Source organism: Vulpes vulpes, chromosome 8 (assembly GCF_048418805.1).
Source record: "Vulpes vulpes isolate BD-2025 chromosome 8, VulVul3, whole genome shotgun sequence".
NCBI classification, from domain to species: domain Eukaryota; kingdom Metazoa; phylum Chordata; class Mammalia; order Carnivora; family Canidae; genus Vulpes; species Vulpes vulpes.
This window is the reverse complement of record NC_132787.1, coordinates 43,569,295-43,595,223: the sequence shown is the minus strand read 5'-3', so window position 1 is coordinate 43,595,223 and position 25,929 is coordinate 43,569,295. Positions and strand designations below refer to the sequence as shown.

At 47.2% G+C, this 25,929-nt stretch overlaps 1 protein-coding gene across 11 annotated transcripts in view; it reads right to left on the bottom strand.

The window, feature by feature from the left end:
• CACNA1C (calcium voltage-gated channel subunit alpha1 C) overlaps positions 1-25,929 on the bottom strand; it is a 648,720-nt gene that overhangs the window by 586,698 nt on the left and 36,093 nt on the right. For all 11 annotated transcript variants that reach the window (XM_072766363.1, XM_072766357.1, XM_072766353.1 and 8 more), the window contains exon 2: positions 3,901-4,231. In XM_072766363.1, the coding sequence (XP_072622464.1) occupies positions 3,901-4,231 (331 nt within the window). The remainder of the gene's footprint in view (positions 1-3,900; positions 4,232-25,929) is intronic.

Sequence of the window (25,929 nt, the reverse complement as noted above, 5' to 3'; positions counted from 1 at the left end):
TTGACTTCATGAATTTTCATTGACATTTGGACATTCGCTTTTGATCTTTTAACCTGAAGTTTAAAGTGGTCCTTTTTTCTTTTCCTTCCACTTTATTTTCTGACATCTTCCACAGAATCTGAAGACAGCTAAGAGCTCTGGACCCTCAAGAGCACGGCAGCACGTGTACTTTGCATTCAGAGCCGAGCAACTGTCTTTCCTCCACGGCCCAGGTCTGTGTGGGAAACCTAAACCTTCTGCAGTGAGTGGAGGCCCTGCCTTCAGTTGGGCAGGGCTTATGTTCTAAGTCCTCCTCACTCCCATATGTATGTGCTGGGATCTAGAGGGTAAGCCAAGCTCACTCACTAGCAGTACACTCAGTGAGGCTCTTGTGCCCAGATTTCTTTATCAAACTATCAGGCAGGACACATTCTCAAGAGAAAAATGAGTTAATATAATAATTATCCTTCCATCCTGCACCCTCAAATGAAGGCCAGAAAGGGGAGGCTTCAGAGGAAGCCAGTGTATGCTCTTCAGGCCCCATCTCCCAGGGTTCCCCCACACTGCCAAATTTCCAGCCTCAGCCATGGAGCCTAACAAGATGAGGAAGGGAAGAGGGTAGAAATTGCTGGAAGAAGGAACTGCCAAAAAAAAAAAAAAAGAAGAAGGAACCGCCTTCGTGTCCCAGGGAACCTGTTAATGAACCAAAGCAAGGAGACAGAACTCTGAGGTCATCTCGTCCAAACCCCTGAGGCCCAGAGAGCCTGAGCCATGTTCCCAAGACCCCACAGCAGGTACTTTCCAATCAGGACTAGAACTCAGATTCCCTGACCACAGAATCCAGCATCCATTCCCCTGCTGGGAACAGCCTCTGACCTGTGTTAACAGGGCAACTCTGGGCCTGGAAGGCATCTTAGTCAAGGCTTTAGCTGGTGTGCTGGTTATCGATCCCCCTCAGCCCCACAGACATAGCCAAGGGTCCATTTACCCAGCACACCTCATGAAGCTTGTAATTTTCTGCCTGTGCCTTGATATCAAGAAGACAGTATGTGGTCAAACCCCCAACTTGACAGAGAAAAGAAAATGACCCCTCCCAGACTCCAAGCTGACAAGTTACAGAGCCAGGTCCAGAACCTGCCCCCCTGACTCATCTTCTCCAAGACTCTGTGCTGCGCCTTGAGTTGGCCAAGGAACTAGTAATGACAGTGGTGGTGTTGATGAGGACAGTGATAGCCACAGGAAGGAGAGAGCCGACACTGTCAGTGTACTCGGTGCCAGGCTCTGCTCTTACTGCTCCACACAACACTCTGAGTACATAACCATCATCCTCATTTTTAAATAAGGAAACGGGTGAAATGTTAACTTGCCCAGCATCACACAGCTTGTGGTAGGATGGGATTCAAACCCAGGAAGTTTGGTTCCCAAGTATGAGTTTGCAAGGATTCTTCTACACTACTCTATCCTGAAGTTACCTTAAAGCATTTTTAGAAAGTTATTACTTTAGACCTCCTACCACAAAACCCCTTCCCTCCTAGCCCTTTCTCCACTTGCTTAGGAAAGTCACATTCGGCCCAGGGGCTGGTCGGTTTCATTCCCATCATCCGGTCCCTTGTGCTCCCACCACCAGGGCCAGAGTACATCAGTTCAACTGAGCCAGACCTCATATATCCAGTCTTCAAATGTCAACTTGTTCCCTCCACCAAAGTGGGTGATGGCTAAGCCTGGGGTGTTTCTTACACTATCAATTCTACATCTTCCCCCAACCTGGGCTATCTGTCCATCATCTTATGCTAAAAATGCCTGCCTTACTGCCAGAGAAGATACCATGTAAAGAAACAAATCAGGCAGATAAGAAAAGCCATCAGCTGCAAAGTGGAGAAGCCAGGTAAGACCTGGAAGCATACTATGTCACCCTGTGACAGCCAGGTCATTTTTAAACTGTCTTTCCTTCTTAATGACAGCATCAGATTCCACTCTTTCAAGGAACGCTGACTAGCAGATACACCAGACTATCTCCTTACCTGTCCAGCTACCCTTCCAAGGCAATCTGGGAATGCCATCTGACTAGCACTGCGGAGGCTGGCTGCCTCCTTTCCTTCAGACGAGAGGGCACATTCCCCCAGGTGGAGTGGCTGCAGCACCCCTCTGCCCAACTTGGGGGTGCAATGCAGGGACTGAGCACCACAGGTGGCTCTGGGTCATGGCCTTGGTAACACTGCTGCTGACTTGGTCAACAATCTTTTCATGAGTCCCTGACTCAGGCCTCCTGTGGCTTTTTAACCAGTTTCCATGGACAGACTCTGCAGCCCTTCCATTGGGAAGGTATTGACCTTGGTTACTCCCCATTAGAGATGAGAAAACAAAAGCTCTGGTGATTCAGATGGCCCCTAGCCCCTCAGAACACAGGTGACAGAGCCATAATGGGACATGGTTCAAGCCCCAGATCCAGGTCCCACATGTCCCAGCAGGCTGGATGGCATCCCCTGAACATCTATCATAGTAGGTCTCCTCTCTACTGGGAGTGCATAGGGAGTGCATGGATTTAGGGCTTGGGGAATCTAGATTTGAATCCAGCTCTATTGGTTGCAGGCTGTGTGATCTGGGCAAGATCTTCAGCTTCTCCAGGCTTTGGTGCCCTCCCCTTTGTGGGAGCCTGATCCACGAGGCCCACAGCTCTCCCACTACATGGTTCTGATTGAGCAGTTATGACAGCAGCATGCTGGGGCTGCCCAGAGCTGAGCCTCTCACCTACTCCTCTGGGAACGGGAAGCACACTTGGCCACTCGGGGCAGATGGCCAGCTCTTCAGCCGCACTTGGCTCACACGGGTTCTCTCAAAGTTACTTTTTGAGTTGAGGGGCTCAAATATTTAGAGAACTGACATTTCTTGCTGAACAAAAGCTTTTCTCTCCCAAGCCATCTTCTTGGCTTCTTTCAACCACTACCTGGTAAGGCCTTAAATCTTTCAGTGGAAATGCTGAGCTCATCCTGAGCCTCAGGAGACGTGGTAGCAACTACCTAAATGAATTCTCATTATGAAAATACCCAACACTAAGTACCAGGGTTCTAGTCCTGTCACTGACCATATGACCATATAGGGCTCAATGTCATCGCTGGGCAAAGTCAGGGGTGGACCTACTAATCTTGAAGCTCCTTTCAATCTCCACCAGCCCACAATTCCTGTGAGGCCTGTAATTCCACAGTGAGAGCCTGGCCCTTCAAAGCCACTTTCTCTGTAGGACCCACTCACTAGGTTCTACACATACAAAGTGGATCTATGTTTAAAACTCCAGGCCAGTGTTCTCCACTTTGGCTACACACGAGAGTCATCTGGAGACCTTTAAAATATGCCTGCATGGGGCTCAGGCGCCTGTATTTTGCTACAACTTTCCAGGCAATGCCAACGTGCAGCCAAGTTTGAGAACCACGGCTCCTAAGCCTTGAACCACAAGCCAGGGTCACTGACCAATATCCTCTTGCACTTCTTGGTCTCCTTCACCCTAGAGACGGGGAAGGTCATGAAATTATACCAGTGCCATGACATGGGAGGCAAAGAAGGCTCTGGAGGAGCAGCATGTAACCACTATTCACCTAATACACCAGCAGATCCCTAGACAGGCTCAGCCAGGTGAGATGATATTTTATAACAACCTCTTAGGTTTTCTGAAATGGGTGCACACTCTATGAAAAAAAATATGTGAAATGGGGACCCTGCTTGTTATTCCAGCAGACTCCTGGGCCCTCTCCCCAGACATTCTGACTCATCGAGTCTAAGGTAGGGCCTAAAGTTCTGTATTTACACAGCGCCCCAGTGATGAGGATGTAGTTGGTCTGAGCTCAGCCAACACAGCTCACCACCTGGGAGAGTACGTGGGGCTGGCCCCACTGGGGCTCCTGGGGCACCCTGCCCAGCCCAGAGCACAAAGGATATTTCCATTCGACGATGCTGATGCACGCCCTCCGGATGGGGTTCTTCAGAGTCAGGCAAAGTAGGGCGCGGGGTGGGCGCGTGGCCGTTGTGCTGCCCTGCTTCTTGGGTTTCCCATACTGCTGCCGCTTCCGCTGCGTGGAGCTGACCGTGGAAATGGTCGCGTTGCCGGCGCTGCCCATCAGCTTGGCCTGCCGGGCTGCGTCGATGGCCGCCTGCCAAGACAAGGCCGCACCCGGCGTGGGGATGTGCTCAGGGGCGAGTCCCGCAGCTGCATTGGCGTTCATGTTGGCATGAGCTGGGCGTGGGCTCCCATAGTTGGAACCTGCAGGAGAGGACAGAGGACGGCAGTTACTAGGGAGAAGACAGGAGAGCTTGGAAAAGGAACCCAGACTCGCAGTTTTTTAAAAAATCTTACTTCGAACTATGGCAAGAGCCTGGGATATGGCACATGAAAAAATTACTGTGTGATGCCGAGAAAAAAGAGTCAGGAAAACTATTCTTGTTCTAGTTTGGCTGTGTGACCTTGGACACGTCACCCCTCCTCTCCAGTCTCACTGACTCACTTTAGGCAACAAGACAGGAGATGTACCATACATTAGAGCATACACGTATGGTACATGTATGGACCTAGAAACTTGGAGCAAGTGAGAAAAGGAGGATGCAGAAAACGGCGCATATGCAATGCCATATATGTCAGTGACATTCATAAGAATACATATAAATAAAAGATATTCATTAAATATAAGAGAATGGTTGTTTAAGGAAAGTGAGGAGGAAAGTAGGATATGGGGATAAAAACGAAAAATTAATGAATGAATGAATGAAAGAAAAGAGAATCATTGCATGAATTAATGATGACAAATGAACAATGGACTGAAGAGTGTAATTCACTCAAGTCTCTGCACCAGAGTTCCAAAAACTAAAAATAGAGTAACAAAAGGAAGGAATTGGACCAAAATAAGGTCACATCCAGATACCTCAAACCCATCTGGGCAATGAGTGTTGGTTGGATAGAAGGGGACAGAGGGCTGTGATGGTTTTACATAATGTCAACAATCCTCTGACATCCCTCCCATTAAGAAAGAGGATCTATGTCCCTTCCTCCTGAAAGGGGGTTGGTCTCCAGTGACTGTTTTGACCTATTAAATACATAAGAAATGACAGTATGTGACTTTCAAAACCATGCAGTGTACCCTGAGGCTACCACTAGCCAATGTGGAGAGCCCACAGGCAGGGAGGGACTCCCAGGAACTCTCCAGCTGCTCTGCTTACCATATGCCTGCAACCTCCTGTGAGAGCCCAAGCAATTCCTGATCCCTAAAACTGTGGGAGAGAGCCGGGTGCTTGCTACTATGCGCCACTTTGATATCTGGGGAAGGGGGCTGTGTACAGCAGGGATTGACAGGGTCGGGTAGTGACAGAGGGTCGCTGTCAAGGAGGAAACCTCCATAGCGACCAGTGAAATCCGGAGTAGAGACATCCACACTTCTCTGGTTTAAAGGCAACTGAAGCCTTCAAGTGTGCCCCTCAGATACTACACATACTTGGTGGGTACTCCTCAGTCTGGTCACCTGGATGTCTCACCCTAGAATCCTACAAGGTTTACCCAGGATTGATTCAGCCTGGGCCCAGACCTGAATGTCCCAAAAAAGAGGCATGACCCTGAGGCTTGTCACCTGGTCGGGTGCAGTGGGATCAAGAGAAGCAGCAGAGAAAAGGGTGACAGCATGGGCAGCGAGCCTGGCATCTGGATGCCATGTCAGTTGCCCAGAGACAACTGGAGCAGCCAGACCAGTGCACATGTGTCACTTCCAAGGCTCCCCACAAGGACCCTCCTCTCTGCCCAGTGTACACAAGGATCTTCTACAGAAGCTGCTCAGCCCAGAATAGATGGCCTCGTGGGGCCCCATTCCTCTCCTCGCTGCAACTCACTAGTATTCAGATAAACACCTGGCACCTCTCCCAGCCACCCCTCCCTGCTCTTATCTTGGATTGATCATTCAGTGTTTGACCTTCAAGAAAACTTCTGCTCCCTGTGTGACGTGCTATCTAGACCCTATCACATCCACCACTAGCCCCGTGCTGCCCACCACCACCACCCAGGAGATGAGCGATGGATGACCTAGCTTAGCCAGACACTCTGTACTAGGGACAGACCCCAGCAATCTCCTTGGGCTGCACACCTAGCCAGACTCTGAGCTTTCTGGTTATATTACTTAAGGAGCTTAGCCTGGGCTAGCTCGAATCGGCTTTCTGTCCTTTACAACCAAACAAGGCCTGATGAGCATGCTTGTTAAATGCTACAAAGCTTGTACCTGTCTGGGCTGTCATTTCTGCTGAATTCCAAAATCTATGTCCTTTCCATTATCACACCAGTGATAGACAACAAGTAAGTTTCTGCTCTCATGCCAACTGATTGACATGACTGCCCAAAATGCTGTACCTAAAAGATTCTGAGACTTCTCTGCATATAAGGGGAAAATATGCCATGATAGATTAATGATGTCTGCCACAGGTATGAAGGGTAGGGAATGGTATCACAGATGCCACGAATTTACCACCCCTGTATGATACCAAGATGAGCACATCAGGTCTTCTTTACCACCAGCTGGTCCACTGCTTCCTGTCCCCTGACAGCTGCTTCCTGCACTATTGCCATCTGGTCCCTATGGCATTAGAGCCTCAACCCCACTCCCCAGGGCCTGGAAAATTGCCTCTTTGCTATACTCAATTCATGGCTATATTCTCAACATGACGCTCGCTCCTGTCGCACCGTACAGCCCATTCACCCCCTCCTATCCTCTGCTGCAGCTGCTCCAGGCAGCTGTTGCACCCCCAGGGGTAAACTATTTTACCCAGAATGTCAGGATCATGGAGAACCCAACACTTCCTATGAGAAGTCCTCTCTCTCACATACCTTGCCATCACCCTCCCTGCACTCATCATGTGGGTCCTACACCTAAAGCAAGGAAGACCCCAATATGACTGGGGCTTTCACTTCTCTTGTCATACACCAGAGGAAGAAATCAGAAGACAGTGTTTGAATTAATAAAGGCACCTCATATACCAGAACCGCTTCAATAACCAGCAAGCTTTTATATCTCCATTTAACACATAAGAAAACAAAGGAGTGTATGACTCATTAAAAAAGGTCACAAAGTGAGACAATGAAAGATTTCTGCAGCACGCACAGGACTCACGGTTCACTACTACACAATACTCCGCGTCCTTAGAACTCACACAAGCGCCCCCACCTGCACACACACGTGTGCTCACACACATGGCCACAAGCAAAGCACGTGTCTCCTACTGGGTTTATGGGCCTTGACGTGGCAGGGGCTGCATGTCTGACCTAAGAACATGCTTCATGTTTGGCGTGAATGGCCCGGCCCCTTCAGTAACCCCCAGGGCGCCTCTGACAGCATTGGAGTGACCAATAAACAGTGGCCTAATATCATGTCTTACTGGGTTTGCTGGGAGGGCTGGAATTCAAATTTCGTTCACTTGATCTGTGATACATAATTTTTCCTTCCTATACTCCCTGCTCAGGACAGACAACACTTCATAGACTCTACTTTAGCTCCTAGACTAACTTCTCTTTCATCACATACATAAAAGCAGCCATGTCTCCGCCACTCTCAGCCTCTCCAGACCCCAGATCTCTTCTCACAGCTTCTTTCTGGTTACTGTCATCAGACTCCAACTTTGTACTCATGCCCAACCCCCACCTTAATCCACCTCTCTCCTACCACTTGTCAGTTCCAAAAACCAAGCAATCCTGGAGCTTTTTTTTTTTTTTTTTTAAGATTTTATGTATTTATTCATGAGAAACAGAGAGAGAGGCAGAGACACAGGCAGAGGGAGAAGCAGGCCCCATGCAAGGAGCCCAATGCGGGACTCGATTCCAGGACTCTGGGATCATGACCTGAGCCAAAGGCAGATGATCAACCACTGAGCCACCCAGGTGCTCCAATCCTGGAGCTTTTAGACAATGTTTCAGAAGAAGGCAGGAACCACCAGCATGAGAACACATCCATTGCCTCAGAAAGGCTGTGTCAGGGGGTATATCCTATGCACCCTGAGGTATTAACATTGAGAGCAAGATGACCATGGCTCTGCAGAGCCAAGAAGTGGATCTGAAAGTCATGTCTTGTGACAGGCTGACTTCTAAGCCACCCTGCACCATGGGTGACCTTATTTATATTCCCAGAGCCGAGGACCTCTCTGGAACACACCATCTGGAGAAAGCACATACGGATAAGCCCATGGGGAAAAACTGAATGTCAACCTCTCCCTAACCAGAAAACAAAAACATAGCCTCCATTATTTTGGTCCTGGAAGCTCTGAGCATTTCTACAGCCATGTAACTTGACTAAAGGCACTGCCACAGTAAATACAGAGCCACACACACTAGTGAGGCAGGGGTGGCCCATCCGGGTGAGCCTCCCCTTCTCTAAGCAATTTTCCCCCATTCACTGGGATGGTTCCCCACCCAGACCCAAGGCTTTCTTAGTATTTCCAGGTCCCACTCAGTAAGGGGGTACAACTATCCAAGAATCCCAGGAAAGGAAAATCACCATCTTAGGCTCAATATTTCTGAACCCAGAGCAATGCCATGGAGGAAGGGCAAGCAGCATTATGTCCCTGACTGCTTTTGTTAGCACAAAATAACTACCCAATGCAAAGAGACCAATTTTCAAATTATAAAGCTGATTCAAAGCTCCGTCTCCTGGCTGCCAGCTGAAAAGATGCCACCATTTAAGCCTGCTCTGGCTCCTGCCTTACTAAACTATTTTTACTGATGTTCTCATCCCTGAATGAGCCCCAGAACAGCAGCTCAGCAGATTGGGCCACACACAAACAGGTGGGTGCCCACAGCAGCAAACTCGCTCTCACACATAAGAAAATTATTCCCATTTGTCAAATGACCCAGCTCCCCTGAGTTTAGACAGCAACTCCCTCCTCCTACACATAGGAACTGCTGCTTCTCCAAGGGACCGGGACAAGGGCAAGACCCCTACACAAACTGGTCAGCAACAGGTGATTCTGCTCTGCAAGGCCCAAGGAAAGAGTCCAAGTCAGGAGGCGATGGCTCATGCTTCCCTGGTGCCCCAGTGAGTGAGGCACGGAGCTGGGGATCCGAAAGGTAGTCAGTGATAAAAAAGTGGATTTTTTTTCCCCTTTACTCCATCTCCATCCGTGCACCTGATCCAGGGCCTTATTATTTTTTTATTATTTTTTTTTTTTGGAGTTCAATTTGCCAACATATAGAATAACACCCAGTGCTCATCCCATCAAGTGCCCCACTCCATGCCCGTCACCCAGTCACCCCCACACCCCGCCCACCTCCCTTTCTACCACCCCATGTTCATTTTGATCCAGGGCCTTATTACAGAAGATGTTCAACACCTATTTGCTAAACTGCAATATGATGATGTCATGCTAAATAACAGGTAAATAACAGGTAAATCTAAGAAACTGTTGGAGTCGCCCATCTATGCCCCTAAAGCATGGGCTTATTCAGGCTCTTCCACTTACTTCTTGCATACGGTTGTAGGAGGGATTTCTGAAGGAAGAGGTAGTGAGCAAGACTTCCGTTCCCACACCACCTGCCTGGTCCAATCCTCCATCCATTTCTTGCCAGAATGCTGTAGTAGCCCCCTGACATTTCTCTTTCCTTGCCTGTCCCCAACCCAATCTCCATACAGCACCCAGAGTGACCTTTTAGAAATATAAATCATAAATCAAGTTTTGTCATTCTCCTAGATAAATCTCTTCAAAATAAGGACTCTCTGCCACGACTTATGAAGCCCACATAGGCTGGCCCTGGTCTCCTCTCTGAGCTCATCTCATTCCTGTCTCAGCCTGGTCCAATGCAAGCCTTACATACTAGCCTCATTTCACTCCTCTGAAATGATCTCTTCTTATATGCTGCAGTGCCTTTGCACATACTTAGAATGTTATTCCCTCTACTTTTGGCTCTCTCACTTCAGGTTTGGGCTTAAATAATTCCTTCTCAAAACCCCCAACACTGATCCTCTAATGTAAATAAGCAGAGTTCAAACATTGGCTGCCAGTATGCTCCCCATCTCTCTGTCTCCATACTACCCTTGAATAGAGATGCCCAAACTCCCAGCACTATAAAGAGATCCCCAATTAGCCACATGTGTGGAGAAAAGTACAGTGCTGCAGATGTGCCTCGACAGCACAACCTCCCTCAGCTTTAGCACCTTCATCTGCACACAAAGGAGGTCACTGCTAATGACCAGACTTTGTACCCAAACTAAACCCAGATCGATTTATGGAAAGTGAGAAGCAGCAGTTCACATTTGGCAGGGAGAGAACTGTAAATGCATATCCTCCTAAAGTCCTAACCATCCTCTCACTTAGCAATCTCTATAGAGCAAAGGAAATGCTTTCTCTCGGGCCAGGGTATCACCCAGGATCTTCGCAGAAGCCCATTTAGCCCTTGCTGTCTGTCATCTCACCATGTGACCACAGGCTTGCATTCTCTTTAAGACTGTAGCAGCCAACCTGAAACAGAAACCGTGCTTTCTCTGCCCATTAAAGGCCAAATGCTAGAAAGCAGGGAGCCCATTAATCTTCTCTATCTAGAGTGTTACAGAGATAGCTGGGAAACTCGAACAGGGAAGATACTGTCTCCTGGTCTTGAGATACCCAAGGCTCTGTCTGTCTTACACTCAGTGGTGCTCATGCAGTGAAGGATCAGTTCTGGCTCAGCCCCCTGCGACAGATGGGGTAGACCAGTGGACTAACTGAGCAGCTCTTCCAAACTCCTTCTGTTGTGTCTTCCTGTCCTGCAGAGGCCAAAGAGCTAAAAACTCTAATTTCCAACCTCCCTTGTAACTGGACTTTCTGATGTAGCTATGGAGTTTGGTGAACTCAAGAAGTAAACTAAAACTCTGTCTGGTGGGGAAAGCATCTATTTCACCACTACGAGGCCAGTGAGGCTCTGGCAATACTTCCCTGATCCCTGGAAAGTGTATAAGGTAGTGTGATCCTGGAGCCAGCTCTTGGCATGGTGGCTTCCAGATTCCCCAGCTTCCTAATTACACCAGAATCCCGGGCCCCTTGATGCGCCAGCTCTGTAGCATTGTTCTGGGAGTCATTCCTAGAGGTCTGAACTAGAGCCTGCTCTCCCAACCCTTCCAATTATTTCATAAGCCCTTAAATTCCCATATTAACTATGTTTCCTCTCAAAATGGCTACAGCAGTGTCTGCTGTAGGTCCAAATCCTGACTGCAAATGTGGTCTACAGCCTCGCTGCCTAATAGAACATCTACAATGATGAAAATGCTCTATTAATTCTGAGATGTCCAATATGATAGCCACCAGCCATTGCTGACTGTTTAGCACTTGAAATGTAGCAAGAGCAACTCTAGAACTACTTTTTAAATTTTATTTAATTTCAATTAATTTACATATAAATAGCCACAGCTGGCTAGCGGCTATCATACAGGACAGCACAGGCCCACATTAAGAGGAAGTCCTAAAGGAAAGCATAATTCATGATGGAACTTTTTTAAAAAAAGCAATCAAGAACTGATTCAGACGCTGATAGGTGGGTGGATTTTCTGATCAGGAAATAACCACCCTATGCAAAAAGACACGTTTTCAAAGCATAAGACAGCCTGAGACCCAACAAACAACATGAGAAGCCAAGAGTCATTTTTCAGTGGGTTAATCCTCTCGACAACTGAATGAGAAATTAATGTTCCCATTGGACAGATAGGGAAGCTGACCATTCCCGCCAACCTGAGTTGGTCCTAAGTGAGCCCCAGGACACCTCAGGTGGGGTGGAAACCTCTCCCTTGACGAGCACTCAAAGGGTCTTCTCTGTGTGTCACATCTGCTGCCTCTACCTCTCACCTGAGCCATTTTCACACTATTTTCAACAGCATTCTCTTACATTCTTCCCTCACCCTTCTACAAACCTCACTCATGAGAGATGAGGATGCTCAGAACAAATCCATGACCACAGCGGTCAAACCTGCTCTGAAACAAAAACAGGGACCCAAGGACATCTGTGGCCACCCCCTAGACTAAATCGTTCAGACGCTGCCTTAAGTAAAACTATCTCCTTCCTATTCTACCTCCCACTCCTAATGACTGGGCCAAGGCAAAGAACCTGGGGCACTTCAGAAGCTCAAGCCAACAGGAAAAATGGTAAAGCTACTGTCATTCACATCTTCTAGTGATCCAGCAAACTAAATCTTTTCTCTGTTTTTCAGAGGGCAGCTAGTCAAAAGGAGAGAAAGAAGGGAAAAGAAATCCTATGAGGGACTCCCATGAAGTCCCTGCAGAGGAGATCTGCCAATATTACCCTGGCTAGAGGACTCTTAACCATAAAGCCATTTCCCTCATATTACTCAAGGTCATATTGACATCAGAGAGCAGGTGAAGAAAAATAGCAGAAAACAAACTGATAGATGCACATACTAAACCACACTCTCCAACCAAAGATAATAAATTGCAACAGTAACAAAACATTCCTTCCACTTACATCCAAACAGGGACAGGAGGGAAATCTCAACCTCCTGCTATTTGAATTAAGGCACCTATCACCACCTGGTGATGGCAAACCTAAATTACAGGACCCAGTTGATGAGTTGCAGTTTATCAAAACTCACCATTTCCACTTATTGAAGGCCATTGCAAAGTAGCCATTGTAGTGGGGGGAAAAATAGGTCCAGCCCTGACTGAGGTCAAATACCAGCTAGAAAAATGGAAAAGCCTTCCAGATGCAGATGTCTGAGGACAGGCAGGAGGATTGCCACAATAGCCTGGTACAACACTGCAAAGACCAAACACTGGCTCACAGTCTCCTTGGCTCCTGCTAATGCATGCCTATGTGGGCCCTTCTGATAGGTGGGCCCTTCTTGTATTCTTCAAGTGATTCCTACTTAAGCTTCTTGAGAGCAGGAATCAGCTTTGTGGCCTCAGAAACCCTGGCAGACTGGTTGTCACCTAGTAGGTACTCAAAACACATTTGCTGCATGGGAGTTCTTTGGCAGAATTTTTATTTGGCCCTCAGAGATTTCTATGAGGAAGTTTACAGTGATGATGCTATTCAATTGCTTTAGATTAGTATGTCATGTGTATGTTTATTTCCTTTTTTAGAGAGACAGAGAAAGCATACATGCAAGTTGGGAGTGGATGGAGGGGCAGAGGAAGAGGTAGAGAATCCTAAGCAGACTGTTTGCTGAGTGCGGACCCCGACTCAGGGTTCCATCCCACAACCCTGAGGATCATGAGCTGAGCTGAAATCAAGAGTTAGGCGCTCAACTGACTGAGCCACCCAGGCGCTCCTCATGTGTCACTTCATATGTTGGGTAAATATTTGTTTTTTATCCCCCATCAGAAGGGAAGCCTCTAAAAGCAGGCACCTTTGTCTATTTTGTTCACCACTGTATTCCCAAGAGTCCATATCAGCCTGGAGCATGGTGTGTGCTCAACAAAGATGCATTGAATGGATGAGTAAATATCTCAAAGTATAATTGTCCCATTGCATTTTTTCTCATGACATTTTTAATTACTTTAACTTTCTGGCCCCAAGATACAGAGGGTTTTGCTGCTTTGGCCCCATTTTACTGATAGGAAAACAGAGACACAGTGTGTCTGCGCCTCTCCCTAGTACCAGAACTAGAACATGGGAGGCAGCGCCATCTTGGTATGGAGGACAGTTTTTAGTGTCCTAGTGGTCCCAACCTCCTTCCTTCTCACTACCTGGGAGCATAGGGTGACAAACTCATTTGCCCAAGTATTTCACCCACTGAAGTGGGCAGGGCATCCTGGGGAACCAGAAGTAATTCCTCTGACTCTATTCCATGCCTGTGAATGCCCAGCCACACTGCTGCCGTGGAATGGCATGTGGTCCCTGCGACAGGGGCACAGCCCTGCTGAGGCTCAGAGCTCGCAGACTCAGATCCTCCAGGCCATGAGCGGTTCTATTCTGCGGGAGAGAAGGTCTGACTTGTCTGGTACCTCTTCAGCCCCTCCCGGGGCCAGGGAAGGCTGAACTCCAGAACTCTGTCCAGCGGGAAGCAGGGGCTGATCAACCCCGTAGGGAAAGCAATGTAACACTCCTAATGAGAGTCTTTAAGGGATTCAATCATTATACTACCCTTCTCAGAAGCTACCCTAAAGGACTAATCCAAGACGCCAGCAAAGCAATGTACCCGGGTATTCACCACACTGCAAATTATACCAACACCAAATTGAAAATCACCTATAAGCCCATCACAGGGGGACTGGCCTGTGATGCCACATCCCCATGAAAGAATTTTAGAAGCTATAAAAATTATGTTCTGAAAAAAAAATATAGAAAAATATTTCACATGATATTAAGCAATGGAAACAGGACCCAAAAAGATATGTTCTGTAGGATCCCAATTTTTAAAAAGACACTTTTTTTCCATAGAAGAAAGACTAGAAGGAAACACATAAAAATACTCCTAGTTGTTCAACTATACATCAGTCTTTTAAAAGGTCATCTTTCTAGATCAAGAGCATGACAAAAAGGATTTAAGATCTCTACTGTTTTTACTAAACTTAAAAGAAAAACACACTTACTGTTGAAAAACAGAAAAGTCCAACAATTTAAAAACATGTATCTTAGAAAGTCCCCTACCTCACCATTAATAAATAGACTCATGTGTCTGTCTAGATTTTGTCCTTAAATGGCTAGAATAAAAACTTATAAAAATGGTATGAAGAAAGGAAGGAAGGAAAAAAAGTAAGGCAGGCAAGCAGGCAGGCAGGTTACTACTGATTATCTTCAGGTGGCCACATTTATTTGCAGAAAGGCAGTTCAGCCTAGAACTCAGGGCCCTGGACTTAGAATCCAGGCAGAGTAAATGCAAATTCCAGCTCTGCTAGTCACTAGCTGTGTGGCTGGAATGGTCACCTCACCTCCCTGTACCCAAGATTCCTTATTTGTAAAATAGAAACAGTAACACTGCCTATCACACAGCATTGCTATGGTGATCAAATGAGTTAATAAATATAAAACTCTCAGAATAGTGCTGAGAATAAGAACTTTGTAAGTCTAGCTCTTTTTGAAATTATTATATTTTCCAAATTCTGTTCAGTAAATAATTCTTTGGTAATCAGAAATAAAAAAGTTATGGTTTTGCTTTATTAAGTATACTTCCAAAATTACTGTAGCCAAATCAGTATGAGATTCTTGTCCAGCCCCTGACATACCAATTGGTGGGGGCGGGGGGCGGTGATCAGGGGAAGCTGTGCACATACACTCCACCAGCCAAACCAACTGCCCACCTTCCTAGGCTGCCTGGAGCCTCCTCCTTCCGACCCCCAGCATCGCAAGAAGATACGAGCATCTGCCTGCAGCCTCAGAGACACATGAAGCCCCCTTCATGTGAAGACACATGAAACCCCATGGGGTTTTCATGGGCTCTGTGTGGCCCTCTGCTGATTCGAACCTAAGCTCTGGACAAAGGATAATTGCACCTCTGAATCTCCAGCTGCAGTGCTCTATAAACAAAAACATCTAGGTTTCGGCTAAAATGAAATGGCTGATTTGAAAATTAGCCAAGATATATACATGGGCAAGATGCTTCCTTTTTTCTTGTGGTCTTGATTTGTAGCAGCAATTCCATTAAATATCAGTTGGGTTCCATGATGTGTGAATAGGTGTGTAGCATAGAGAAAAGCACTGGGGCCCAGGGTCACAACACCTGGGTTCAGGCCCCAGGTCTGAGGGGTGCCATCCGTATCAACACAAACCCTTCAAAGAAGTTGGAGCAGAAGTAGACACTGGACTGGGGGTTGGGGGGCTTGGGGAGCTCTCCTCTGGCTGGATCACAGTCTCACAGCATCAGAGCCCAGGTCCCTGACCCTGTGACTATCGCTCCCACTGCCAGCCACACTGCCAAGTAAGTACCTAGTGATGCAGACTTCTCAGTTTACTCATCTGTAAAATACAGACAATAATACATTCCTCATAGGACAATCGCAAAGATTAAATGAGATTAGGCCTATGAAAGTACTACCCAAAAATAAAGACGCTTAATAAGAATCATTCCCCAGATGCCCACATATAATGCCTCAGGGCACTAAAGAATACCTCATTACCAACAAAAGAAAATAAAACATGAAAGCTGTTTTATATATTTAAAAAAATGTTTTTCCCAGAAGCACACCCTCTATGTTAAGCAACCCACCTCTCAAAAACTGCTATATCTCACATACAAATTTAATAATGTCAATTTGTGGAAAAGTGAATCTATCCAGAGAATTCAGAATACAGAAGATTCCAGAGATCTTTGAAAACTGTGTTCCATTTTCCAAGGAACTTCTATTAGTGAAAGTTTCTGAAGTTCTTTCATTATCTGTGGGATTGCACTGTGTATGTGTGTGTGTGTGTGTGTGTGTGTGTGTGTGTGTGTTGGGGGGGTGACTGCACATATTTACACAGTGATAACACAATACACACAAACACACCCACACACGGCCCATTTGTCCTACTCCTGATGTTTCTAATTCTCATTAAGGTGGGACAAAAGAAACACATTAGCTTATTCCTCTACACTTGCAGGCTATTTAATATCAGTGCTTTGTTATAAAGTATAATGCTTCTTACATTTGGAAAAGTCAAAGCCATTTATCATTAATCCCCACAAAACCTCTGCCAGACGGCAGGCAGACAAGAAGGTGGAAGGCAATGAGAAAATAAGCAAGTCCCCCTGAGCCTGTTGTTCCCTGGCAAACATTAAGCTTCAAAGTGCTCTGAAGCCATCCTCTTTTCTGAGTTTGGAGAGAGAAGAACCAGAGCAGAAGTCAAGAGAGCTGAATTCCAGTCCCCGCTTCATTACCCATTTGTTCTGTGCAAGTTAGACATATCACTTTCCTTCTTTGGCCTTCGGCTTCCTCTTTAAAATGACGAGGCTCAACCAAACACCATAAGAGGTCTCCCAGCTCAGAGCCTCAGGTCCGGAGCTCTTGGGTCTGGGCATCTCACTGTCCCCCATCCCTCCTCCCCAGCCAGTTTAACTCCTCCCAAGTTCCTCAGTGCCTGGATCTCCTCCCTACAGGCCTCAAAGATGAGGGCTGAGAAGGCCAGCCCGACATCCCGTTCCCTCTGCTCACGAGCTGGGCTCCTGGCTAGAGAGGCGGCCTGGAAGAGTGGGTGCTGAGCTATCCTAAGTGGCTGCCTCCAATATGCTTACAGGGCAAGGTTAACTGAAGGGGCCATTCAGCTAGAAGGGGCAACGGAGAGAAGAGGACCCTCCAGCCCTTGTTGTGTTTCTAATTTATCATCCCAGGGTTTCTCTGATGACCCCTGCGGGCTCCACATGGTTTACATAGAAGTCCTCAAAGTCAGAGAGAGCCCTTCACCTCCATTAGGAGAGTATTCTCAAAAAAATCATAAAATGACAAGTGTCAGCCAAGACTCAGAGGAAGGATGGCCCTTGTGCACTGCCAGTGGGAACATAAAATGGTACAATGGTGACGGAAGGTAGTATGGAGGTTCCTCAAAAAATTAAATACATAGGGGCACCGAAGTGGTTCGGTGGTTGAGCGTCTGCTTTTGGCACACGTCGTGATCCCGAGGTCCTGGGATCAAGTCCCACATCGGGCTTTCCACAGAGAGCCTGCTTCTCTCCCTGCCTGTGTCTCTGCCTCTCTCTCTATGTCTCTCATGAATAAATAAATAAAATCTTTAAAAAAAATTAAACACATAACTACCATATGATGCAGCAATGCCACTTGAGTCTATACCCAAAAGAATGGAAAGCAGGGACTCAAAAAGATACTGTACTCCAAGGTTCAGAGCAGCATTATTCACAATGGCCAGAAGCTGGAAACAGCCCAAGTGTCCATCGACAGATGGATGAATAAACAAAATGTGGTCTCTACATACAATGGACTATTATTCAGTTTTAAAAAGGAAAGAAATTCTGACATGTGCTGCAGAATGGATGACCCTCGAACACACGACGCTAAGTGAAGTCAGCCCATTATAAAATAAATCGGGTATGATTCCACTTCTATGAGGAGTCGTACCCATAGAGAGAAAAAGTAGAGGGGGCAGCCAGGACCTTGGGGAGAAGGGAGAAGCAAGTTTGTGTTTAATGCACACGGAGTTTCATGGGGAAGATGAAAAAGGATGGTGGTGATAGTGCAATGATGTGACTGTACTTAATGCCACTAAATTATACACTAAAATTAAGGGGTACCTGGGTGGCTCAGGCGGTTAAGCATCTGCCTTCAGCTCAGGTCATGATCTCGGAGTTCTAGGATCGAGTCCCGAGTCAGGCTCCCTGATCAGCAGGGAGACTGCTTCTCTCTCTCCGCCTGCCTGCCCCTCTCCTCACTCATACTCACTTGCTCTCTCTTAAATAAATAAATAAAATCTTTTTAAAAATTAAGATGGTAGGGATCCCTGGGTGGCGCAGCGGTTTGGCGCCTGCCTTTGGCCCAGGGCGCGATCCTGGAGACCCGGGATCGAATCCCACATCGGGCTCCCAGTGCATGGAGCCTGCTTCTCCCTCTGCCTGTGTCTCTGCCTCTCTCTCTCTCTCTGTGTGACTATCATAAATAAATAAAAATTAAAAAAAAATTAAGATGGTAAACTTTGTTATGTGTTACATAATATAAAAATATTAAATTTTTTATTAAATTTTTATTTAAAAAACAGAGATATGAGTGCTGGACCTGACGCACTTAAAGGAATATTCCCAGAGGAAAGAGATCTAAGAAGTGGGGGACTGCCTTCGAAGGAACAGAGAGCTGGAAGGTGAAGGCGTCTGGTGTCCGCTACTCAAGCTGTCCCTCAGGAAGGGCTGGCTAGGGTGAATGCAGACCAGGCCCGAGGGAGGTGCGTGGCAGGACAAGTCTCTACCCCTACACAAGTGCTTCCCTGCAGGGCCTTCTGCTCAGGCCCTCAGTATGTGACACAAGCCCAGAAAAGGATGCAAAGAAGTTTGGTCATAAGTTGTTTCCAATTATCAAATAAATCACACATGCACGTACACAAACATGTCTTCACAACTGAATGAAACCAGACTTGCATCCAACTACATCTACGGTGCACTCAAACACTATTCAATATCAGGCGTCAGATCTTTGGCTGGGAGAGATGGGTAATCAGAACGTTAGATCAATCCCTGGCTTTCCACAGTTTCAGTCGGGTCCCAAGGCTCTGCTCTGGGCACCTGGCGTGTCTCCAGGGCAGGCTGTGAGCGTTCATCGCTGAGCTCTGCTTCCTAGTCCAACGCTTGACACACATCAGGTATAAAAGGAAGTGTTTGCTGAAGGAATGTGATTTCTACTCCGCATCCTGATGGTTTTAGGTGAGGGGACAAGTGACATGATTCCCACTGCTAAGGATGAAACCAAACAGACAGAAGCACAAAGCCCTCATCCAACGAGACCCAGATCAGCCACTCCTAAGCCCTCCAACTTCTCTGGCATCTTGAATCCAAGCTCTCTCCTCAGACCTCTCGCACCTCTTGAGCTCCGTCCTCCCACGTGTGGATGTGTTCCCTCTCCTTCCTGAGCCTCAAGGTGCCTTTTCTCTTCTTTCTGCTTGGCTTTTTCTGACTCCTTCTTAGCCCGGCAGTCCTGACCCCTCCTGCTCCTCTCCTCCATCTTTACCTCCTTGGAGGACTGAGGAAAACATCTGATGCAGGCTCTCCTTGGGTGTGGCAGGGATTCAGAACAAGGGCTGCGACTTAGAGTGGAGGTCCCTGGGGACCCAAGATCTCAACATGGGACACTAGCACTGCCCAGATTCTTCCCCTGAGCATCAGGTCCATCAAAAGCCTGGGCCAGCAGGAAGTGGATGGGGAGACATGGAAAGGTCTACTTCTAAAAACCTAAAAGTAGAAGGCAGAGGTCAACGTCACCTTCATTCCTCATCTCGGAATGGAGCTATGATCCAATGGAGCAGAAACCAGGGCTGTGGAAGTGCCATAAAACTCTACAATCTTTGTACCCTGGTCGTTCTTTCTATGTGGCTTTCCTTCAACCACATTCCCACAGTAATTAGGATGGTTCTGACCTTTAAAACAATGTGAATCTAGTCCTGGCAGATGAAGGCAGCTGGGAAACAGTGGCCAAGAAGAGCATGGGATCTGTAAAAACTGAGTTTAGGGACAGGCTACAGGGGAGCTGAGTGGACAGTGAGAGCCAGAAAAGAAAGCCACAAAGTCTAGTGGTTAAAGGCAGAGATCAGGAGTCACATGAGACCCAAGTTCATACTCTGTGGGTCCAACAAGCCCTGTGGGCCTGGGCAACTTATTTAACATCTCTGAGACTCAGGTACCTCTGAGCTGTTTCGAGGATTTTATTTTATTTATTTATTCATTAGAGACACAGAGACAGAGGCAGAGACACAGGCAGAGGGGGAAGCAGGCTCCATGCAGGGAGCCCAATGTGGGACTCGATCCCAGGACTCCAGGATCACACCCTGGGCTGAAAGGCGGCGCTAAACTGTTGAGCCACTGGGGCTGCCCTACTTCGAGGATTTTAAAACATTGACAAGCACTTGGCATGGCACAGCCATATATGAAATTCTCAGTGAATAGTTGGCATTAATCACTATTGCTTTCATTGTTGCTGTTGTGATTAAAGTGAGCTGAATCCCTGGGGGCCTGCAGCTGTGAAGGAGAGGCGTGGGGAGGCCCTGGCCTGAGAAGAGCTGTCAGGCTCAGCACCACGAAGGCCTCTGCAGGCACCCCAAGGTAGACCCCACCAAGCGTGTCAGCGATTCACAACCCTCCACATTTCCACCGAAGCACATGCTGCCCCGCCCATTTCACTTCCTGATCAGCTCCCCTTGGGTCACGAAGACCATGGACCAGAGCTGGGCATGTGGGTCTCCCTCTCCTCCCCCGCTAAGGAGCCGTGTGACTCTGGACAAATTCCTGTCTCTGTGTCTCGGCTACCTCGTCAGTAAAATGAAGGAGTTTACTAAATGGTCTCTAAGATCCTATATATATTTTTTGGCCCTCACTGATTCTAGAATTCACATGTGGATGGCAGAAGAGCTTATCATTTGGTACACGCTGACAAAAGAAATAGGCTTCCTCGAGGGAAGCTCAGTGCCCCACCCCACTCCTCAATTCCCTCCTTTAATACTAATAAATAATTGAATCTGAAAAGCACCTAATAGGGCAGCCACTTAACCAGGGCCAGCCCCCAGAGCCTCAACAAACACAGACCAGGATGACCATGTCTCCTTGAGAGCAGGATATGTAGTGTTTGCACTCCACAGCACCCGGCTTCTGAAATACATACTGACTAATTAAGCTGTTCTCCTGATCCCTTCTGATGCACCCAAGTTTCAGAGCAGGATGCTGCTGGAACCATAGTCACCTGCTCATTTGCTCTCCCTGAATGTCTGACTTCGTTTGGCAGCCTTCCTAGATTTGGTGTTCCCAGTCTGTGAAACGGATTGGAAGCATCTTTCTAAAGGCCAGAGGTACCAGGTGGAGAAGGTGTTTGGGGCAAATGGGGCGTTTGCTTTTGTCTGCTCTATGCACTCAGTACTCTACGAAGTCCCTTTTAATATAAAACATGCATGGACTAAACATAGTCTTGCTACTGGGTGGTCCCCTGGCAGCCTGCAACTACAGAAACTGTTTGCTAAGCATCATTGTTTGCCTTTTATAAAGAAAGACAGTTTTCCTTATAAAACTATGGGCTTAGGACTCCCACTCAGGATGGCAAATGCCTGGTCCAACCTCCCACTTGAGCCAAGGAGTTATGGAATACTCCCCCCACCCACTCACTGACCCCAAATCATCAGTGATCGCACAACTGTGTAAAGGCATTGGTGATCGGGGAAGGGACAGGAGCTGCTGCCTGGAAAGCAACTTCCCCACATGAGCACACATTCACCCTCATACACATGTACTAATATGTATGTACAAACACGCGTTGTGTCCCCAGTGTGTGACTCACAGGCACAGAGTACCACCACCTTCCTCTGTAGGCCCCTGGTCCTTGCCACCGCCTTCCTTATAGCCACTCCAAGTATGTGTGGGGGTTCTCCTCTGCTCAAACGTAGCCTTGAGAGCAGAGCCCCAGCTCCTCCCACTCCACAGCCCCCACAGCGCTGGCACAGGGTGAGTGGTCCAGAATGTCCGGGTGTGTGGACTCGCCTGGGGCAGAGCCCGTGGGAGCCTCAGACATACGAGTCGCTCCCCTGACCTCCTCAGGTCGGGCTGCACATTGGCCCACACAGACACCCACCCACACGCGCCTCTCCAGCAGCATCTTCCCAGCCAGGGACCTTGCTTTTTCAGAGTCCATAACTAAATTTGGACTTGAAACGGAAGCAGCCAAGGCGAGACTGGCCCAAAGGTTAGCTCCAGGCAGCTTAGCTTTCCAAAGCACTTGGTTCACCTCTGCCAGAGCACACGGTTCCAAGTTGTCACCCTCTCCAGCAGCTCCTCCGGCTCCAGTAACTGGGGTGCCCCTCCCCCCCTCACCTGTGGCTCCCAGACTCCACTCAAAGGGCAACGGCTTCAGGTGGAAGGACAAGCCCAGGAGATACAAGTTGCTGAGGGACAAAGAAGATGAGTTTTGGAATGAAAGAGATCTCAGTTTGAATCTCAACCCTCCCCTGTTTAGCTGAGTGATCTTAGCTAAGTTAGCCCAACCTCTCCGAGCCTCGGGGTGCTTATCAGTAAAACAGGAGTAACTCCCCAAGGATAAATGGGATGTATTAACATCAGTGCGTGCTCACCGGAGGTTAACTATTTCAAGCCAATGCGGGCTCTGGAGTTGGCAGTGCTAATAGATGCTGTGAGACACAAGGAGTGACACTCCCCTTCCCCAGCCCCTGGAGGCTGCCAGTTCTCCAGCGACTTCACCCAGGCCACTCCAGGGCACAGTTGGACTGAACTATCCCAAACAGAACAAACAACACCTAGAGATGGCTTGCCCTCAATGCCACATCCAGAGTTGGCAAGACTCTCTCACACTTCCCTGAATACAACAGCCCAGACTCGTCACCATGCAGATGGGGTTATACAACATCCAAGCCTTTGGGAGACAGAGCTTCCATCTGGCTGGCAGCTTACAAATATTTGACCTTATCAGGCTTGAATTGGAATAGAAGGATAATTGAGGTTTCATATGAAATTACTGTGCAAGTTATGTACGACCCAATCAGGCTTGCAGGGCATGTAATGGTTTCATTTGTTTGTTCCGGGGATACTTGGTGTGCAGGCTGGAGGAAGGAGGCCAGCCATGAAGTAGAGCCCCTGTGCCCTTCATTTCTGCTCTTCCCGTCCTCCCTTAATTGGCACTCCGCAGCCATCTTCACAAAGCCTCACAGAGCCGTCCGCTCCTGCCCCTTCAGGACAGCCTCAGGCTTTCCCTGGGCCATTGGGAAAGAGCAGTGTGAGGAGATGAAAAGAGAACCGGGTGAGGTAGGGAAGCAGGCTCATGGAGCCCCAGCATCTCCTCTCAGAGGTACAGACACTCAGGTCCTGAGGAAGCAAGCCGCATGCCCTGGGCTCCACATCCAGGTCAAGGTCAAGCTGAAACTTAAGCCCAAGCCTCCAGGTTCCTACATGCTTTTTCTACTAACCCAGGTCAAGGCTGAAGCTGGCAGGCACCTGATGATAAAGTGGCCTATAACAATTCCTCCACCCACCGCTCTTTACATGGCAGAGGCCCAGTGTGGCAGGCAAGAATGCTCCCCCAAGATGTCCACATCCTCATCCTTGGAAATTGAATATGTTACCTTACATGGTAAAAGAAACACTGTAGGTGTGATGAAGCTGCTTGTGAGCTAGGGAGTTATCCAGGACTATGCAGGTAGGCCTGATATCACAAGAGTCCTACTAAAGGAGGCACGAGAGGAGAAAGGAGAAGATACTACCCAGCTGGCTCTGAAGATGGAGGAAGGAGCTTCCATCAGATGGAAAAGGCAAGGAAACAGATTCTTCCTCCAGAGCCCCCAGAAGGAATGCAGCACTTCAAGCCCACTTTAGACCTCTGACCTCCAGAACTGTGTTTTTTTAAGCCAGAGTTTGTGGTAACTTGTTACAACAGCAATAGGAAACTCATACCCTCAGAAATGTATCTGTGTAAAATCATCCAAAGTTGAAAGCAGCAGGGAGAGGGTAGAGTTAAGCACTCTCGGTTATCTGGCCCATGGCCACGAGTAAGCTATACATCTGGCACTTCTCGAGGACAAAGTCCTTGCTGCCCTCAGCCTGCCCAGCCCTCAGAAGCAGGCTGGGGCCAGATGTCTGGGGCAGGGGCAGGGGCAGGGAGTGGTACAAGTAGAACAGAAACAAAAATTTCTAGGAGTTGATTAAAGATTGTGTAAAGGACTTGAATAGACATTTCTCCAAAGAACATATACAAATGGCCAAAAAATATTTGAAAGGATGTTCAATTAATAATCAAAGAAAGACAAATCAAAACCACAATGAGATATTCACTCACATCCATTAGTATGGCTACTGTCAAAAACAAAACAAAAACCCAGAAAATAGTAAGTGCTGGTTAGGATGTGGAGAAATCAGAATGCTTGTGCACTCTTGGTGATAATGTAAAACGGTGCAACTACTGTGAAAAACAGTATGCCGTTTCCTCAAGAAGTTAAAGATAGAATCACCGTATGATCCAGCAATTCCACTTCTGGATATATGCCCAAATTAGTTGAAAGCAGGTCTGGAAGAAATATTTGTACACCCATGGTCATCGCAGAGTTAGTCACAAGAGCCAAGACATGGAAGCTACACAAATGTCCATTGAGAGATGAATGGATAAGCAAAATGGGATATATGGGAATATTATTCAGGGATGTATATAAAGGGAATATCATTCAGCCATAAAAAAGGAAGGAAATCCTGTCACAGGCTGTAACAGGAAAGAACCATGAGTACATTTTGCTGGATTTGAAATAAGCCAGTTAAAAAAGACAAAGGCCATATGATTCTAAGTTATAGACAGTACGTAAAATAGTCAAATTCATAAAACAAGGTAGAATGGTGGTTTCCAGGTGCTGAAGGAGGGAATCATTCAATGGGTATAGAGTTTCCTTTTTCAAGATGAAAAAGTTCTGGAGATCTATTTTCACAAAAATGTGGATACACTTAACACTATTGAATTGTTTACTTAAAAGTGATTAAGATGGTAAATTTTATGTTATGTGCTTTTTACCACAAAAAGCAAATTTTAAAATAATAAAAAGCGTCTGTGTCACACTCACCAAATGAGCCCAGCTGGGGCCTGAAGGCCTCCTACAACTTAGCATGTATGACAATTCCCACTACTTGTGCCTTTATTTCCACACTCTGGTGTTTGTCTTTTCAAGAAGATCATGAGCTCACTGAGGACAGGAGTCTCGTCTTATTACTCCAAGTACCTCATACAGCATCCAGCACTGTGCTTTACACACAACAGGTGCTCAAGGAACACCTGAGTTGAGTTTAATTTTTCAAGAATGTGGCCTTAGCTCCTACAAATTCATCCTATTCTTCCAAAGTGGTGCTTATTCTACTGCCAGCCTCCATAGGGTCAGGGATGTCAGATCAAGTACCAAGGAGACAGGAAAGAATGGATCAGAGCTTTTGGAAGAGGCCCAGACTATAAGTAAAACAAGTACAGTTATTCTCTAAATGCTCGTATGACAGAATTTCTCTGCACCCTGCCTCAGCCTTCCTCCTGTGGCATTAAACAGGTAAATTGCTCAAGAACACAAAATCAGAGGTAAAAGCAGAATGGTTCACTGGGAACAGGGAACAACTTCAATTTGGTTAGACTACGAAGTACAAAATCTCAGAGCCCCACAGACCATCCCAGAAGTCATAATACAGGTCTGGGGAGCCCTCCTTTACCAATTTAGCATCTCTTTGATTGGTTTAAAAATATCAACAGAGTGCAAGCCTCACACAGTGGTATCCTCTGATACTCCTTCAATGCTGTGATTACATATAATAACCACTTCAACTAAATTCTATAAACAGAAACGTTCATTACTGTGCATGTTGATAGTCATCTCCTGAC